The 18,419-nt window shown below is 36.7% G+C and overlaps 1 protein-coding gene across 1 annotated transcript; it reads left to right on the top strand.

Annotated features, from left to right (window-relative positions):
• The first annotated feature begins 39 nt into the window (after window positions 1-39).
• On the top strand, window positions 40-14,662 carry pik3r6a (phosphoinositide-3-kinase, regulatory subunit 6a). Its single transcript, XM_073852672.1, has 6 exons — window positions 40-208; window positions 3,607-3,727; window positions 8,801-8,874; window positions 9,134-9,248; window positions 11,193-11,263; window positions 14,174-14,662. The coding sequence occupies exons 1-6, from the start codon at window positions 130-132 to the stop codon at window positions 14,287-14,289; spliced, it is 576 nt and encodes a 191-aa protein (XP_073708773.1). The 5' UTR covers window positions 40-129; the 3' UTR covers window positions 14,290-14,662.
• Window positions 14,663-18,419: the final 3,757 nt, after the last annotated feature.

Genomic DNA, 18,419 nt, shown 5'->3' with positions numbered 1-18,419 from the left:
CAGCCGTCGCTATTTTCCTCAGCAACGAGAACCGCTGGATCCGCTGCATTATTTTTAGCGAGCTCTCTTGCTTTGCCTGTCTCAACTAAGGCAAGATATTCCTATTAGATTAGGCTTCGGTGGCGTGTGATGGATGAAAAGCGCAGAGCCTCTTGTCAGTATGGATCCCTGGAATGCACGAAATGGAAAACAGATGTGGACCAAACAGGTATAACTACACCTGTCTCTGTATCAAAACCTGTCAAAACGTTTTGGTTATAGGTATAGTAGACTATCAAACACTTGTATTCTTTTCTCCATTGGGGTTTATGCAGATTGAGTGCCACAGGTGGAACTTCTGCTGATGGAAAGCATGCTCTGAAAACAGCCTCATAGTTTAGCTATTAATATAACTTAAATGCTTTACATGTAGATGTATTTTGTGTAGATTGCATGCTATGGTGGTATTAATGAGAATTTAGAACAGAGAAAATGTTTCAGGATAGAAGAACATGATTTTCCCGACCTTAAGTTTACAGTGTCATATTAGATTTGTTACATTTGCTAAAAATGTGTGCACCCCTCTGCTCTGGCAGGACAGCTTCTGCTTTTGAAGCTTAGTTTTCGAACCATACTAATAAAGTTTAGCTAAATAAACTTATGTACACTACCAGTCAAAAGTTTTTAAACAGCAAGATTTTAATGTTTTGTTTTTTGTTTTGAAGAAGAAGTAGTCTCTTCTGCTCACCAAGCCTTGCATTTGTTTGATCTAAAGTACAGCAAAAACAGTACAATTTTGTCATATTTTTAATATTTAAAATAACTGTTTTCTATTTGACAATATTTTAAAATGTAATTTATTCTTGTTATTTCAAAGCTGAGTTTTTGCATCATTACTCTAGTCACACACTTCAGAAATCATTCTAATGTTCTGATTTGCTGCTCAAAAAACATTTAGTATTATTATGTTGAAAACAGATGAGTAGATTTATTTTCTGGTTCAGAAGAACAGCATTTATATAAAAAAAAGCAATCTTTTGTAACATTATAAAGTCTTTATCATCACATCCTTGCTAAATAAATAAATAAATAATTATACAGTCTCCAATCTTTTGAATTAAAAAAAATAGTAATATAAAATATAATAGTAATACAGCGGGAAATAGTATATAGTGTTATTATTCCAGATAAATGCTGATCTTTGGATCTTTCTGTTCAAAGAATCCTGAAACAAATGTATTTAACTGTTTTTGATAATAATAATAATAATAATAATAATAATAAATGTTTCTTGAACAACAAATTAGCATATTAGAATGATTTCTGAAGAATCACGTGACACTGAAGAGTAATGATGCTGAAATTTTTGCTTTGACGACAGGAAGAAATTACATTTTAAAATATATTCAAATAGAAAGCAGTTATTTTAAATAGTAAAAATATTTCACAATATTACTGCCTTTTGGATCAAATAAATGCAGGCTTGGTGAGCAGAAGAGACTTTTTAAAAAAAAACATTAAAATCTTACTGTTCCAAAACTTTTGACTGGTAGTGTAGATCATCAGGGTCCATTCAGATAAATTCCAGGACTGTATAATTAAAAATAAAGCAACTGTATAATTAATAATAATTATAACTTTTCACAGACTGTAAAAATGTTACAGTCAAAATCTAGTAATTTGTAAACTGTAAGTTACCTTACCACATGGTAAAAAAAAATTGTACTGCATTTTATGTCATTTTACTGTATATCGGTGTCAAATGTAGGGTTTTTGCAAGTAAAACTCTGAGTTTCTATATCATTTATGGTGAAAAGCAATAAAAGGACATTCCTGGAAGTCCCTGCCTGACACATCATATATTTTATTTAAATAGTTTTGTTTCTTTTACTTGTTTTTATTATATGTCTAACCAAGAAATTGCTTTTGCAACATTTCTTGAGTGTTTTCTGCACTGTGCCACATTACTTCTACTGCTTTCTCACTCAGTGGAGCACATTTCCTTTATGAATGCCTAACTTGACATAAAAAGCCTCAATGCGTCAGTGGAGTTGTTAACTTGCACATGAAGGAGCAACTTGCCTCTTGGCATTGATTTTGGAACGGCTCTTTTCGCAAGAACATTTTGTTTAAATGTTCTTGCGTCATCTTAGATTAATATTTGAGAAAACCTATTGATGGTTTGGGACCAAAATAAGAAAGGGGAAAAGGTCAAATTCATAAATAATCTAATCTAATATCAGAGAGGTAGAGAAGACATTTTAACATGTAGTTCCCATTTCTGTCTTTTAGGAATAAAGAATATAGTCCACAAGAGAGAAAAAAAAAAAGTTACATTAACAAAAATGACCCTGTTCAAAAGTTTACATCCACTTGATTCTTAATACTGTGTTGATAGTTCATGAGTCCCTTGTTTGTCCTGAACAGTTAAACTGCCCACTGTTCTCCAACAAATTCTTTGGTTTTTCAGCATTTTTGTGTATTTGAACCTTTTTCAAATATGACTGTATGATTTTGAGATTCATCTTTTAATAATGAGGACAACTGAGGGACTCTCAGTTGATGCAACTATTACAGAAGGTTCAAACACTCACTGCTGCTTCAGAATGAAAAACGGTGTGTTAGGAAATGGGGGTGTAAACTTTTGAACTGAATGAAAATGTGTAGAATTTTCTTATTTTGTCTAAATATCATATTTTTTCATTTAATACTACCCTTCAGAAGCTACAGAAGATGTGTACATATTTCCCAGAAGACAAAATAAGTGAAATCTACCCTGATCTTTAAATTCAAAGAAACTGAAGACATGGTTATCAGCTGATGTGAAAAATCTTCAAATGGCCAGAATTGGCTGATTAGCCAGTCAGTACAGTGGTTTCTTACTGAATAACAACTAAAGATGTTATATTGTTTAAAGAAATACAGTCTTGAAGAAACAACAAAACAAGGCTTTATTACAAATGCATTCTTTTTTTTTCTTCTAAATATTGTCATATTTCCCCATCTCACGAACTATGTGGCCACTCAGCCGAGTAAAACTGACAGAACGTATTAGCCTCAGCCTAGAATAACGGTTACCATGCCACTCATGAGAAAGAGACAGTGCACAATGCCACTGGAGACATCAGGAATGACATAAGCAATTGTAGGATCAGGGGAAGAGTTACGCTAGGCCTCCTAAACCCTTGCAAGTAATAATTTGTTGTCTGACAGCCGAGGCGGCTGACCTGGACATGCTGCAATTTTCTGCTGCTACTAAAGCTTTGATTTATTGGTGCAGGAGGGATACGGAGGAAGTCGGTTTTACGAACCTCTTCAAGAAAAGGAAGAAGGTAGTAACGATAGACCTGAAGGAATTGTAGAGGTTGCGTTTACGCTTCCTTTAATCAGAGGCTCAGTGGTGGTTTAGCTATTTTTAAACTTGCAACAGGAAAAGGGTGTAATGACGGTGAACTGATTACAACCGATTGGTGCTTCTTAAAATATAAGAAATTCTTCACAAGCACTGCTAATCTTTAGAGAGAAGACGTTGCATTAGTTATTTTCTATAGAATGCAATCTGAGCTGTATTCAGCTCCTTGTGGTCGTGATCAGTGTGGCTTCAGTCCAGTTCTTCTGTGTTTTCAGAGGCAGATGTGATCTCAATGGCAGACTCTACTATCACAGTGGGGGACATAGAGGGAGAACTCTGTAAGATTGAACGGATCAGAGACGTTTTGATCAGGAGGGAATCTGAGCTCAGATACATGTGAGTAACTGATTTTCGACATGTAAATATTTTTGATATATACAATAGGGCCCAAATATCTGTGTCCACTAGTAAAAATGTTTCTTCTTTTTTACAAATGTGACCCTGGACAACAAATAAGATCTATACATCATATAAATTTTTTCTGTTGATGCATGGTTTGTTAGGATAGGACAATATTTGGCCGAGATACAACTATTTGAAAATCTGGAATCTAAAGGGGTGGCCAAAAAATCTAAATACTAAGAAAATTGCCTTTAGAGTTGTCCAAATGAAGATCTTAGCAATGCATGTTACTTATCAAAAATTAAGTTTTGATATGTTTACGGTAGAAAATGTACAAAATATCTTCATGTAACATTAACTTTACTTAATATCCTAATGATTTTGGCATAAAAGAAAAATCTAAATTTAACCCATACAATGTATTTTTGGTTATTGCTACAATAAGACTTGTTTTATGGTCCAGGGTCACAAATTACCTTATCAGCGTCACCAGTGAAAAGTTTAATTTAAACATATAAGCATACAGTACATGAATTACAGATTTGTAGGCCCCTCATACAAGCTTTAATAATTTTTCTTTATTATGACTTTTTTTCTCAAACTGGGAGTGGTAATAGCCTATATTGAATAATTTAACTATGATTATTTTTGAATGTTCTTTTATAAAACAGTAGCTGTTCATATTCACTTTACACCTTGATTTATTGTGGTTATCATGTCTTCCTGTGGCTTCCTTGACAAGTTGGTTTTGAGAACGGATGGATGTATGTGGCCCCCTGGTTGACAACTACTGCACTACAAGTTTGTGTAAAACTTGTTGATCCATGTTCTTTTAAGAACTGTTCACTGAAACATCATTTGAGGAACCAAAAATGGTTCTTATATGGCATCACTGCAAAAGCACTCCTTTGAAACCTATTTTTTAAAGTGTAGTTTGCACTCTATTGCAGGGTTCCCCAAATCTTACCCTGGAGGTCCAATGCGCTGCAGAGTTTAGCTCCAACCCTGATCACACTCACCTACCTGTTATTCTCTAATGATCCTGAAGACCTTGATTAGCATGCTCAGGTGTGTTTGATTAGGGTAAGAGCCAAACTCTGCAGGAAAATGGATCTCGAGGTCCAGATTTGATGATCCCTGCTCTATTGGCATTGATGGTTCTATGAAGAACCTTGAACATCCATGGAACCTTTCAAATGCAGAAAGATTATTTATAGTCGATAAAGGTTCTTTAGCTTTTTAAAAAGTTCTTCCAAATGGTTCTTTTAAGAACTGTTCACTGAAACATTCTTTGGGGAACCAAAAATGGTTCTTCTATGGCATCACTGCAAAAACAACATTTTGGAACCTTTATTTTTAAGTGTAGCTTACACTCTTAAAAATATAGGCTCTTTATTGGCATTGATGGTTCCATGAAGAACCTTGAACATCCATGGAACCTTTCAAATGCAGAAAAGGTTTTTTGTAGTTGAAAAAGGTTCTTCAGTTTTTTAAAATGTTCTTTAAAATGGTTCTTTGGGGAACCAAAAATGGTTCTTCTATGGCATCACTGCAAAGAAACCCTTTTGGAACCTTTATTTTTAAGAGTGTATGCACTCCTGCGCCACACGTTCATTTTTTTATGGAGTAAAAAACATTGCAAAGCAAAGAAGACACAGACAAAGCGCTGACAGACAAGACAGCAGGTTTTGATAGAAGGAAACAAAGTCTCAGCTTTCAAATTCTGTTTGTTTTATTAAGAATTTTAAATGATAAATACAGCTCTTTAGTGGTGTGACAGTTCGCATGCACTTTTTAAATTAGCATGAAATAAACATGAATGAACATCTGATGGCATGTTGAAATATAAACTACAACTTACTGAATGTAACTAACTGAGCTGTAGAAGCATGCAACATCTGGTAAGTGACGCTTACTCGCTCTCATTGGCTATCGTGGGTATAACATCAGAGGCAGCCTGATCAAGAATCCAAAATATCAAACATGATTGATATTTATGATTTGAGTTCGGGGACGTTTTGTCTTGATCGGGAGCAGTTAAATAATTTTAATGACACAACAAATCGTTTGTGACAAGCCTTGAATCAGGCCGAATCTGACAGAATGTACGCTATAGCACGAAATATATTATATTTCTTCAAAAGCAGTTTGTTGAGACCTTTTATTTTTCACAACCGAAAGAGAGAATGGCGAACCTGTCACTGAATCAGCTCACAGCAGTCTGTGCAGTAGTTAGGCTAGCGAAAGTTTTGTAAAGAAATGAAACCAAGTCGGACCACAACAGTTTCTTGCACTCGCACGAATGGTCCCAAATATAATTTCAGGTCAGGCAGATTAAATTTTGGGAGCATATGCGACCAAAACGTTCACAATTTCGAGCCCTGCCTAGTAAAGGTAGAACAAAATGTCTTTAGAACAGACCTCTGCCAAAAAGTAAGTATGTGTGTGCGTGTATTTGAAAAAACAACAACCCAGACCACAGTGTCCCACATAAAAACAATTTGAACACTGACAGAGTCTAGCTGCTTTCTGCTAAGAAAACCAGCATGACCATTTCTGGTTTCAAGCATGAACGTTGGCATGTTCTTGCTCTCTGTTTAGGCGCGCTGTGTTGTGATCGGTTAAAATAGCATGCTGCGGGAAAAGTATCAGTCGAGTGCGTGCAAAAAATCGTGCTGTAAGGCGATTTAGAAATCGTGTATGTTCACATCGCGATTTCGATACGATTTCAATTAATCGCACAGCCCTAATTCTGGGTTTGCATTAATAACCTGCTGGCTGTCAATTATAATAAATCCTTTACAAATGAATATTTATGTTTTGTTTTTGTACACCGCGTTCCAAATTATTATGCAAATGATATCTTTCTCTGGTTTTCATAATTAGTCAATGCAAATGACAGTCAGTATAATTTTTAAGTCATCAACCATTAGGGTATAATTCGAATTTTATTGAACAAACCTCCTAATGATAACAGTATTTATTTCAAAAATAAAAAACTGAAAATGCACTGTTCCACATTATTATGCACAACAGAGTTAAAACATTGTATAGGTTGTAAAGAACTGAAAATGGGCATTTGCTGAATTTGCAGCATTAGGTGGTCATATTTACTGAAATCAAAAGCTATTTCAATCAAAAACATCCTAACTGGGCAAGTTACATCTTACCATAGGACCCCTTCTTTGATATCGCTATCACAATTCTTGCATCCATTGAATTTGTGAGTTTTTGGAGAGTTTCTGATTGAATTTGTTTGCAGGATGCCAGAATAGCCTCCCAGAGCTGCTGTTTTGATGTGAACTGCCTCCCACCCTCATAGATCTTTTGCTTGAGGATGCTCCAAAGGTTCTCAATCTGGTTGAGGTCAGGGGAGGATGGTGGCCACACCATTAGTTTCTCATCTTTTATGCAGATAGCAGCCAATGACACAGAGGTATTATTTGCAGCATGAGATGGTGCATTGTCATGCATGAAGATGATTTTGCTACGGAAGGCACAGTTCTTCTTTTTGTACCATGAAAGAAAGTGGTCAGTCAAAAACTCTACATACTTTGCCGAGGTCATTTTCATACCTTTAGGGACCCTAAAGGGGCCACCCAGCTCTCTCCCTATGATTCCGGCCAAAAACGCCACCTCCTTGTTGTGGTCGCAGCCTTGTTGGGACATGTTCCATCCACTACTCTATCCATCTGGACCATCCAAAGATGCACGACACTCATCAGTAAACAAGACTGTTTGAAAATGAGTCTTCATGTATGTCTAGGCCCACTGCAACCGTTTCTGCTTGTGAGCATTGGTTAGGAGTGGCCAAGTAGTAGGTTTATGCACAACTGCAAGCCTCTGGAGGATCCTACACCTTGATGTTCGCGGGACTCCAGAGGCACCAGCAGGTTCAAAAACCTGTTTGCTACTTTGTAATGGCATTTTAGTAGCTGCTCTCTTAATCTGATGAATTTGTCTGGCAGAAACCTTCCTCATTCTGCCTTTACCTGCACGAACCTGTCTGTGCTCTGAATCAGCCTCAAATCTCTTCACAGTACAATGATCACGCTTACGTTTTTGTGAAATATCTAATGTTTTCATACCTTGTCCAAAGCATTGCACTATTTGGCGCTTTTCGGCAGCAGAGAGACCTTTTTCTTTCCCATATTGCTTGAAACCTGTGGCCTGCTTAATAATGTGGAACATCCTTCTTAAGTACTTTTCCTTTAATTGGGCTCATTTGGCAAACTATTTATCACAGGTGTCTGAGATGCATTTCAGTGATCCAAAGAGCCATGAGACACAATACCATCCATGAGTTTAATTGAAAAACAAAAAACTGTGTGTTTATGACACTTACATCCAATTTGCATAATAATTTGGAACGCGGTGTACATGTCAAACACTTGAGTTTAAAGTATACCCCTTGTCATTAATGATTTTAGATTAACAGAAGTATTTTCTTTCATTGCATTTTCACATTCCAGATAAACACAATCACTACACAAACAGTAAACTAATATATGAATGCAATAACCAATTTGGTCAATTATAATTGACAGTCAACAGCCAAACCCACAAGCCTTGAGCGGTTCGTAAAGTTGATCTGCGACCCTTCTCACCATCACATCCGCAGTCATCTGTCCTTCCTGTTCCCATTACCAAGAGCTACAATCAGCCAGCTGCCCCTCATTAAGATGTTAATGCTTTGCTTTTGAAGCTGCCAGAGTGTCTGATGCATGGATATTGGTTTCCCCTCACAATCGTTTGGGGAAGAGCTTTGCCTATCACAAAATCAGTGGGGCATTTCTTCCCAAGTGTTTGATTGGTGCTCAGCCTCCACTGTCTGTCTCAACTGAACCGGAGAGATACAGAGAGAAATCCAATGGTGCAGCCTCATCATTAGACCGCATATTTAGTTTAAAGTTCAGGGACTGAATACACTCTAAATACTGCTATCTGACACGATTAGCATGCAGAACTGGTAACATTTTAATGTAATTAAAGTATTTTTTTATATATATATTTGTCATACTTCAGAACAGTGGTGCTATCATATTTGCCTGTCATTTTGTTTTGCAGGATGGATGATATCCAGTTATGTAAAGAAATTACAAGACTGAAGAAAGAGCTTCAAAAGCTTTTGTCTATCCCAGGTGAGATCTGGGAAAGCCTCTGGAATATATTACAGAAAAAAATTCAAGAAATACTGTTTTAACTATTAGTGTTTTTACAGTACAGCTACAGTTCCTTCTATTGTACCTTTACTGAAATTACTGATAAAAATTTGAGATTGCTCTCTTATTTAATTGCTTTTACAGTTTTACAACGCATAATTGTTTTAGTAAACACTTGTGTTTTAGTGAACATGACAATGAAAGCTGTTGGTAAAAAAAATAAAAATCCATTTTTCAGATAATGACAAGTCTAATGAAGACAAACAGAAGGAGGAAGAGCTTCTGAAACAGATTCATAAATTAGTGGAGGCCAGAGACTTCCTGGTAGATGATGTTGAGTTTGAGCGTCTCAGGTGAGCTGATTTCAGCATGCTGGAAAATGAAGGAGGCTGACACACTCTATTCATTTGCACCCTTTATTAAATCTCTGACTGAGCTCAATTCTGGGGCAGACCGGATTCTGTCTAAGGCCTGAGGAAAAAAAAAATGTAGCGGTCTGACTGGTTTGGGGTGCCAACTTATAAATTGCTTATAAGTAAAAAAGAAAAAAAAAAACTATAAAGTCAGTTCTACATAGGGTTCTCCTGGATTAAAATAATAAACCTTGTGAACCCTTTTGATCTGAAGACAATAAATAGACAGGAATAAACCAGTTGTGTTGAGGTATTATTTCAATTTGCCCTCCTTTCTTAATAAAAAAAAAAAAAATACATTCAATTATTTTACAAAAAAACAAAACCAAATAAACGTTTACATAACTGACCTAGAGGTACCTCTTTTTCCCTTTTTTAGTAAAGACAGGACTAATCTTCAGTTCTTTTTCACAACCCATCAATGCTTCAAATTTAAACAGAGCTCAAATGTTACATTAAACAGAATGCAGTGAATCAGTTTAAACATTTGATGATTCAATTCCAACGTTCAATGATTCATTTCAACAGTTCAAACAATCGGTATCTCAGTGCTAGTAGTTCAGAGTTCGACGATTCAATTCAAACAGTTCAAACGTTCAACATCCTCCGAAAAATAAAGCACTGTGAACATAATCTAGTCACTGTTTCAAGATTAAATGAGCTCTTTTGGGGTTAAGGGAGAAATTTTAACGTTCAGGAAAAAGAGAGCAACAAGTATTATAATCTTGTCAGCCAGCATCATAGTTCGTCAAATCTAGATTCGGCTGATTCATGAGGTTTTTACAGGCGACATCCACACCTTCTTGAAAGTTTTTAGGGGTATTTAGTGGTTATCTACCCACGTAGAAAGAATAAAAACAGCGAAATACTTGGACGTCCCGTAGTGCCAGTCGTGATGATTCAACCGCTGTTTGTGTGTCGGTAAGTCCAAAACGGTTCTGTAGACGTGGTTAGCCTACTTCATGTCAGGATGAGTTGGATCGGCTCTCACAATACGAAGACTCCATTTAGTTTATCCAAACCTCATCATTCTCAACCCGACTACATCAGCTTAGGGTACCAAACCTGGGGATGCCGCACACCACGCTCTACACTCAGGTGTACCAACACTTCCTTTTTTATTCTTCGCTTCACAAATCAGCGACGTTCTGAAATGCATCGCCCTCGTGTGGACAATTAGGGGGTGACAACTACTAGATCGTCACAAAAAACATTACTCACATTCTAAGTACAGATCACCGGTAATAGGATTTTATTTGTAATAAAGCCATGCTGCCACATTCTGTCTCAGCAATTTCAGGAATTGAATTCTGGAAAAGTCTGCTCAGTACTTGTGGCGTCTGCGCAATTTTGTGATTTAATCTGGACTTTGAATCCAGTGTTGATGTGATTATGTTTTTTTTTTTTTTTTTTTTTTTTTTTTTTTTTTTTTTTTTTTGTATATAATACTGTTAGTATATGAACATAAACTGACCTCAAGAAGGCTTCAAAGACATTATGTATTCTCTTTCGGTTTTAATCAGTGCTAGGGAATAATTACCATATTGCAGCTCCATGTTAATAATTATCAGATGAGGAAAAACTGGATGTATTTTTAGTCCAGCTGGTGTTAAAGCCAGTTCTCAAAGACTGGAATGGTAGTCATGGAAGAAGCTGCAAACCATTTATTTCCACTGAGCCGAAGTCTTTTCTAAAGCCAGCAGAATACCATGAACAAATCAAGAAAGAGAAATCCATAAACCCATATTATATTTTCAGATTTCACAGCAATAATACGAAAACCTTGAGCTAACTGAAGGACATGAAGACCATGCATAAATAGCAAATTATAGAGTCTGTCTTCCAACAATGCATTGCTTCACCATAGTTACCTTTGCTATACAGGGAACGGGAGGAGGACAAAGAGATGGCTGAATTTCTGAAGTCCAAACTACCAAAAAGCTCTCAGACCAAGAGTAAGTCTTTCTTTTGTGTTTGGTAAAAAAAAAAAAAAAAAAAGAGTAATGTTATGATTTTAATGGTCATGCAGTTGAAATATGAAAAAGTCTTTATTGGGTATATGATATACTAAATATTTTTGCCCCAATTTATAGTCTGGACAAGTTGACAGTAGTTGCCCAAATTTAGAACCAGTCTGCAAATTTGAGTTGACAGATTTTATAGAAAAATTTGTAATGCGTCATGGTCACAGACTTCAATTTTTCAGCTTCAGACTCAGATTCTGTCCAGTTAGGTTAAATCAAACGTTTGATATTTTGAAAACACATATTGTTTTAATTTTTTATGCATCTCCTAGCAACAAGGAACATTTCACTGTGTGAGTTTCAAGTCATGTTTTGAATGACTTGAAAGTCAGGTAGTGCATGTTTATTTTTATTTATTTTTTTGTGACCGGAAATGACACAGGCTTATCCCAAAAGATAATAAGACGATGTACAAGAGGCATCATTGTGGAAAAAAATATTTCTCTGCTTTTATTTAGATTTGAACAAAAAGTGGCATGTGCAAAATTATTCATACCCTTTGCAATCTCACAGTCTATGGGAAAATCTATGGGAAGTTCTATACCATTCCAAATAGTCCAAGCTGTTCTAAAGCACCCTAATTACCCTGATTCATTGGGAACAGCTGTTTTAATCAACTCAACAGGTGAAAAACAGAAGCTCTCTGCAGTTGGTTTGTGGACAGTCATGGCTAAGACAAAGGAGCTCACTGAGGACCTGCGGCTGCGCATTGTGGCTGCTCACAAGTCAGGAAAGGGCTATAAGACCATATCTAAATGTTTTGAAGTTTCAGTGGCTACAGTGCAAAGTATTATTAAAAAATACAAGACGTTTCGCACTGTGAAAAATCTCAGAGGACGTGGTTGGAAGCCAAAAGTGACACCTGTGCTGGCCAGGAGGATAGTGAGAGAGGTAAAAAAGAATCCAAGGATCAACACCAAGGCCATCCTGATGAATCTGGGCTCTGCTGGTGGCAACATCTCAAGGCAGACAGTCCAACGGACACTGCACACCGCTGGGTTCCACGGACGCAGACCAAGTAGGACACCACTTCTCCAGATAAGGCACACAAAAGCCCGCTTGGCCTTTGCAAATGCTCATCTGGAGAAAGAAGAAGACTTCTGGTCTTCTGTTTTATGGTCAGATGAAACAAAAATTGAATTGCTTGGCCACAATGATTTAGCTTTCATTTGTCGTAAAAAGGAGAAGCCTTCATGGCTAAGAACACCATCCCCACTGTCAAACATGGTGGTGGGTACCTAATGTTTTGGGGTTGTTTTTCAGCCGGTGGACGGCACCATGAAAAAGGAGCAATACATCAAAATTCTCAACAACAACATCAGACAGTCTGCAGAGAAACTTGGCCTTGGGCACCAGTGGACATTTCAGCATGACAACGACCCAAAACACACAGCAAAAGTGGTGAAGAAATGGTTAGCAGACAAAAACATTAACGTTTTGCAGTCCTGACTTAAATCCAATTGAGAATCTAAGCTAAAGATTAGGGTGCTGGCAAGGGGACCCTCCAACCTATAAGAGTTGGAGCTCATCACTAAAGATGAATGGGCAAAAATACCAGTGGAGACATGCAAAAAGCTGGTCAGCAATTATAGGAAGCGTTTGATTTCTGTAATAGCCAATAAAGGCTTTTCTATCGATTATTGAGAAGGGTATGAATAATTTTGGACATGCCACTTTTTGTTCAAATGTAAATAAAAGATGAGTAATATTTTTTTCCACAATGATGCCTCTTGTACATCGTCTTATTATCTTCTGGGAGATGTCTGTGTCATTTCTAATATATATATATATATATATATATATATAGCACATTACTGTCAACACCTACTACAACATTAATTTGTGAATGTAATAAATAAAATGCATAATAACAATAAAAAACAATAAAACTTACTACATTTACAATTTTAGATCAGAGGTGAACAGTAGTGAAGTATTTTTACTTTTAAAGTGTCTGTAATTATCAGTGTTTTTCTTTAGAAAACTTTACTTCACAACATTCCAAAGCATAATGTACTTTTTACTGCACTGTTTCCTATTAAATATCATTTAATTAATTTTAATTACATTATAAACCTTCTACTTTCTTACTTCTACAAGAAAGTACTACATTTTTAATGTTCTTAAGTGTTCTTAAGTATTAAAGGTAAAACAAACAACATTTTTTAGACTCACACCCTTGTCATCCAAGATGTTCATGTCTTTGTTTCTTCTGTCGGAAAAAAATTGTATTTTTGAGAAAAACATTTCAGGATTTCTCTCCAGTGGACTTCTATGGTGCCTGCGAGTTTGAACTTACAAAATGCAGTTTAAATGCAGCTTCAAAGGCCTCAAATGATCCCTGCCGTGTAGCGAAACGATCAGGTATTTTCTAAAAAAAAAACAAATTACAATTTATATGCTTTTTAACCTCAAATGCTCATCTTGTCTAGCTCTGTGTGTACTCTGTGTATTCCAGTTCAAGACAGTTAGGGTATGTCGAAAAACTCCCATCTCATTTTCTCCTCCAACTTCAAAATCGCCCTACTTTACGCCTGTTTTATCGGTTTTTGTATAGATCTTCTTTGCATGTTCACTTTGTAAACACCGGGTTTAAAGAAAGAAAGACATGAACATCTTGGATGACAAGGGGGTGAGTACATTATCTGTACATTTTTGTTCTGGAAGTGAATTTCTCCTTTAATCAACTAATACATTATGTTTCTAAGCATCAAATAGATCTGTGGTGTGAAAAATTCATTGTTACCTTGTTAAACCCAGTAAAATGGTTTACTTTTACTGTAAGTCATTGCATCTTGGTGTATAAAATCAGCTCTTTGTCTATGAAACTTTTCTATATAGATGTTGCTCGCATTGGAAGGCTTCCCAGAGCCCAGCAGAACTCTACTCCCTTTGTAACCAAGACAGGCCTCACTTTGCTGAAAGAGTGCTGTGGATTCACCTGCTCTATAATGTAAAAGACACACTTTCAGCTGGGGCAGCAGGAACACAATGCAATTCTGGAGCCTTGGATGAAGATGACCTTTTAATGACACTAGGAGACTCAAATAATCTGATGTGGACCAACACTAAAGGTTTCTGAAAGACAAAGCTCTGAAGTTGTCTGTTAAGGGGAATAGCAGTCTATGCGTCACTCTTATTTTTCCGTGCCCATTTGCTCGCTTTCTACTTCTCTCATTTTTTCTTTGAAAAATCCCGTGTCATTGTATTACAGAGAACATTTTGTGCTCTCTCAAGGGTCCTGCTGTCAGCAGCTCAGCTGGTTTGCTGTCATCCCCTACCCTTATCTTTTCCCTCATGAGACATTGCTACAGCACTGCAGTACCTATGACTTCATCATCCATAAATGCTCAAGTTTCAGTAGAGGTTCCATTTAGACTGCTGATTCTTAGTCAAGCCAGGCTCATTGGAAATATGTGCCTGTGGTTGCATTTCTGCAAAATAATATTATGTTACTTCTTGCATTCATTCACAACACTTTGAAAATAAAATGTTCCAGTGGGTGGCGCTAATCCAAAACAGAATATGGGTCGAATATGGACAAACTCAGCGATGAGTGTTTTTAACTTAACCAGTTAAATCTTAAAATTTTGACCCAGCATGCTGGTTTCCCTGCTGAAAAAAACTGCTAAAACCAGCCTAGATTCAGTGCAGATTCTCATGCCGGTGTGTCACTAAAATGCAAACTTCAGACCGCCGCCTCACGTTTCACTCGTAGCTGAAAGATAATGTGACCGACTTCATATCCTGTCAATGAACAACAGTACAAAGTTTTGAGAACATATTTTAAAATCAGAATTAATTAGAAGCAGTATTATAACAAATAAAATCAGTTTATCTATGCAAGGCAAGGTATTTCATCACGCGAAACGGCCGTTGCTGATGCATTTAGCTGACTGATGTCTTGTCTGTATGTTGTTGCGTAAAATAATCATTTACAGCACAATAAAGACTTTATAGATGGAATAAAACATACACAAACCTAAATTTCACAGAAGTCTACTAAATCGGCGGCGCTGAGGACCCTCTTCTGAGGAGAATGAAAAGCCCGCACTCTGACTGTAACCCAACAGCTGGGTTAAAGGGTGTTTTCCCATTTGAGTCCTCTTTAAAAGAACTGAACCCAGACCCCTTTAAGTGGACCAAGCGAAAAAGGACCCAGTTTTCAAAAAGCAACAATTAAATTTAAAGGTGCCATATAATGAAAAACTGTATTTATCTTGGCATAGTTGAATAACAGTTCTGTACATGGACATGACATACCGTGAGTCTCAAACACCATTGTTTAAACCTTCTTATATAAATCTGGTGTTTGCAAAAGACCACTGAAAAATACTGAAATTCACTCAGGAAAAATGACTGCGCGGATGATAGCGAATGATTTACAGATCTTTAGCATCACTAACAAGCATCTAAACTTGTAAAATATGTGGCAAGTACTGCCGCTGTAGTATGAAGTTACACAGAGCATGTGCAACTGCAAATCTCAAAAGTGAAAGTAAAATGATTGCGCATTCAAAACGGCAGTTTCAATAACTCGCATATTAATAGCGGCTCGGGCTCCGTGATTAAAAATATTTTTTTTCTCCTTGTGCGAGCTACTGAATGAGCCGCTCTGTGAAACAGCCAATCAGAGCAAAGCTCATAATTATTATTCATGACCCTTCCAAATAAGGTAATGACAGACCATTTCATTCTAGGGACAATCCTAGGGTTGTAAATGGACCTGTAAAACCATTTCTTGAGAATTTTTGCCCTTTCCTATACCATATACCTTCTATGTAGATATCACAAAAAACAATTTAAAATATTGTATCAATGTATTCTATGGCACCTTTATTTCTTTCCCAGATGTTTTTGTTCGATTGAGACAAAACAAACTGTATATATCCTCCTGAGACCCAAAGAAAAAAAGTGCCTCTTTTTTGTTGTTTTTTTGTGATTTCCTACATCCTTTGGGTTAAAAACAAATTCTACAATTTAGAATTTTTACGTTTTGTTTTTATTTTTAATTTTACAGCATGTCCACTGTAGTGGACCACAGGACCATTTTAGTTCGAAACGACAGCCAAACTCAGACAACAAAACTGTACAGAATATGGCTGTAAAGGGATATTAATCCACCATTTATGTAACAAAAACAAAACAACTGAAATCAAGCATTTTCCATAACTTGCAATGAGTCTGTTACGGCGCTGTGCAGGAATTTTGGGCCACTCATCTTGGCAGAATTGTTGTAATTCAGTCACATTGGAGGGTTTTCGAGCATGGACCGCCTTTTTAAGGTCATGCTGTGGGCATCTCAATAGGATTCAGGTCAGGACTTTGACTAGGCCACTCCAAAGTCTTCATTTTGTTTTTCTTCAACCATTCAGAAGTGAATTTGCTGGTGTGCATTGTCCTTCTGCAAAACCACAGAGTGCGGTATCTTTCCTGTTCTTCCCTTTCTGTCTCTGTGTCTGTCTCAGTCTGCTCATCTGAGTCTCCTGCAATTTCTTCCTCTTCTTCAACATCTTCTTGTATGTTACATTCAAATTTATCCTCATCTGACAACTCTAAGTCAGAGTCTCCCTCAACTATCTTATAAAAATCCTCTCTGCTTCAGTTCTGCCTCCTACAACATGCAGTCATTAATTACATTAAGATGGTCCTGATGTCCACTATAGTTGACATTTAAAAAAGGATGATATTTTGAAACATAAACAATTTAACAGCTTTGAAAGCTAAATGTATTGTTACTGACACTTTAATAAACAAATATGTGTGTGATAATAATAGTAAAAAACATGTAAAAAAGCTAAATTTTACATATCTCTGTCCTTCCCATAAAATGTGCTCATTTGCATGTCGGCCATTTTGGATTCAGTGTAAAAGTGGTTCCTAGCATGCCAGCCAATCAAATGACATATCACTAGAAAGCCCAGGATGTCCTCTGCACAGTACAACAGGACTTGACAGAGTAGCTCAAAAAATTAAAAGAAAATTCATGAAAACACAAGGTCCACTACAGAGGACATAAGTCAATGGGCGGGGTCTCAGGAGGATATGTGAACCATCGAAATTCAAGAATGGAAAAATCAAGTGAGCCCGGGACGATTTGTGTTTACAATGCACGTTTTTAGCGAACCGTAACTTTAGCAGAAAGCGAACCATTCTCAGCCCACCTCCTGAGATGGTCTCAGCTAGGCCAAAAATTATGCAAACCGTGCTCAGACCCCTAAAAAAAGGACCAAGTGTGAAAACACCCAAAGTGCCCGAGCTGGGTTATTTCGTCTGAGGGAGTGGGAGGGGTGTATAGTTGCAGCAGTCAGTGACCCAGCCACTAACCCAACAGATAGGTTACACAAAAAACTACCACTGGAAAAATAACTCAACATAATGACCCAACAGGCATAACCTAGCAATTGGGTTAAAAAAAATAACCCAGCATTTTTAAGAGTGTAAACTTAACCAATAGTGTTAAAAAGCAAACATGAGATAAAAACATTTTAGCTTGCTTCTATAAGTCCTTGAGCTAATTTATTGCGATTTGTGTGCTCTACATTTCAAATGCAATGCTGTACCAGGTGAGCTAATGAGCAAGCTTACTATGCTAGAAAAGCCATACATATGGAGCTGATTATATGATGGAAACAATAAAATGTATAAGTTTTAAATGTTTCACTAAAGTGTTTTGAGGTCATAGCATATTATTGTTTAAGGAACCATGCCCAAATAAGTCTTTATTAATCAATAATCTGCCCTCTTAATCGTAATATGTGTAAAAAAGAATACATTTTCTGCAGAAATCTGTAGTGAATTGTACATAGGAACATTTTCCAATGAGCCTGGGTTGCTCTCAGTCCATGTACAGTGGCTAATGAGATGTTTGCACCACTAGTTGAACAATTAAGATAATTTAGTTCTTTTATTATGTTACAACAATTTCCATAATTGACAATATAACAGTTTTCTCTGCAAATATTCAGGGGAGCGCAGGCGCTTGCACGGAAAAATGAATTAAATGAAGAACATTTCATTCGGCTGAACATCATCTAATAGAGCCACACACAAGGAGACTGTCCTTTCCACAGCTTGAAGTCCAGCA

This window comes from Garra rufa, chromosome 12 (genome assembly GCF_049309525.1).
Source record: "Garra rufa chromosome 12, GarRuf1.0, whole genome shotgun sequence".
Classification (NCBI taxonomy): Eukaryota; Metazoa; Chordata; class Actinopteri; order Cypriniformes; family Cyprinidae; genus Garra; species Garra rufa.
This window is presented reverse-complemented; position numbering and strand designations above follow the sequence as displayed.

Coding starts and splice junctions, on each gene's coding strand:
- pik3r6a (XM_073852672.1), top strand. CDS start 130: ATGGATGAAAAGCGCAGAGCCTCTTGTCAGTATGGATCCCTGGAATGC. Junction 9,249..11,192: donor GTTGAGTTTGAGCGTCTCAG/GTGAGCTGATTT, acceptor TTTGCTATACAG/GGAACGGGAGGAGGACAAAG. Junction 11,264..14,173: donor AAAAAGCTCTCAGACCAAGA/GTAAGTCTTTCT, acceptor TTTTCTATATAG/ATGTTGCTCGCATTGGAAGG.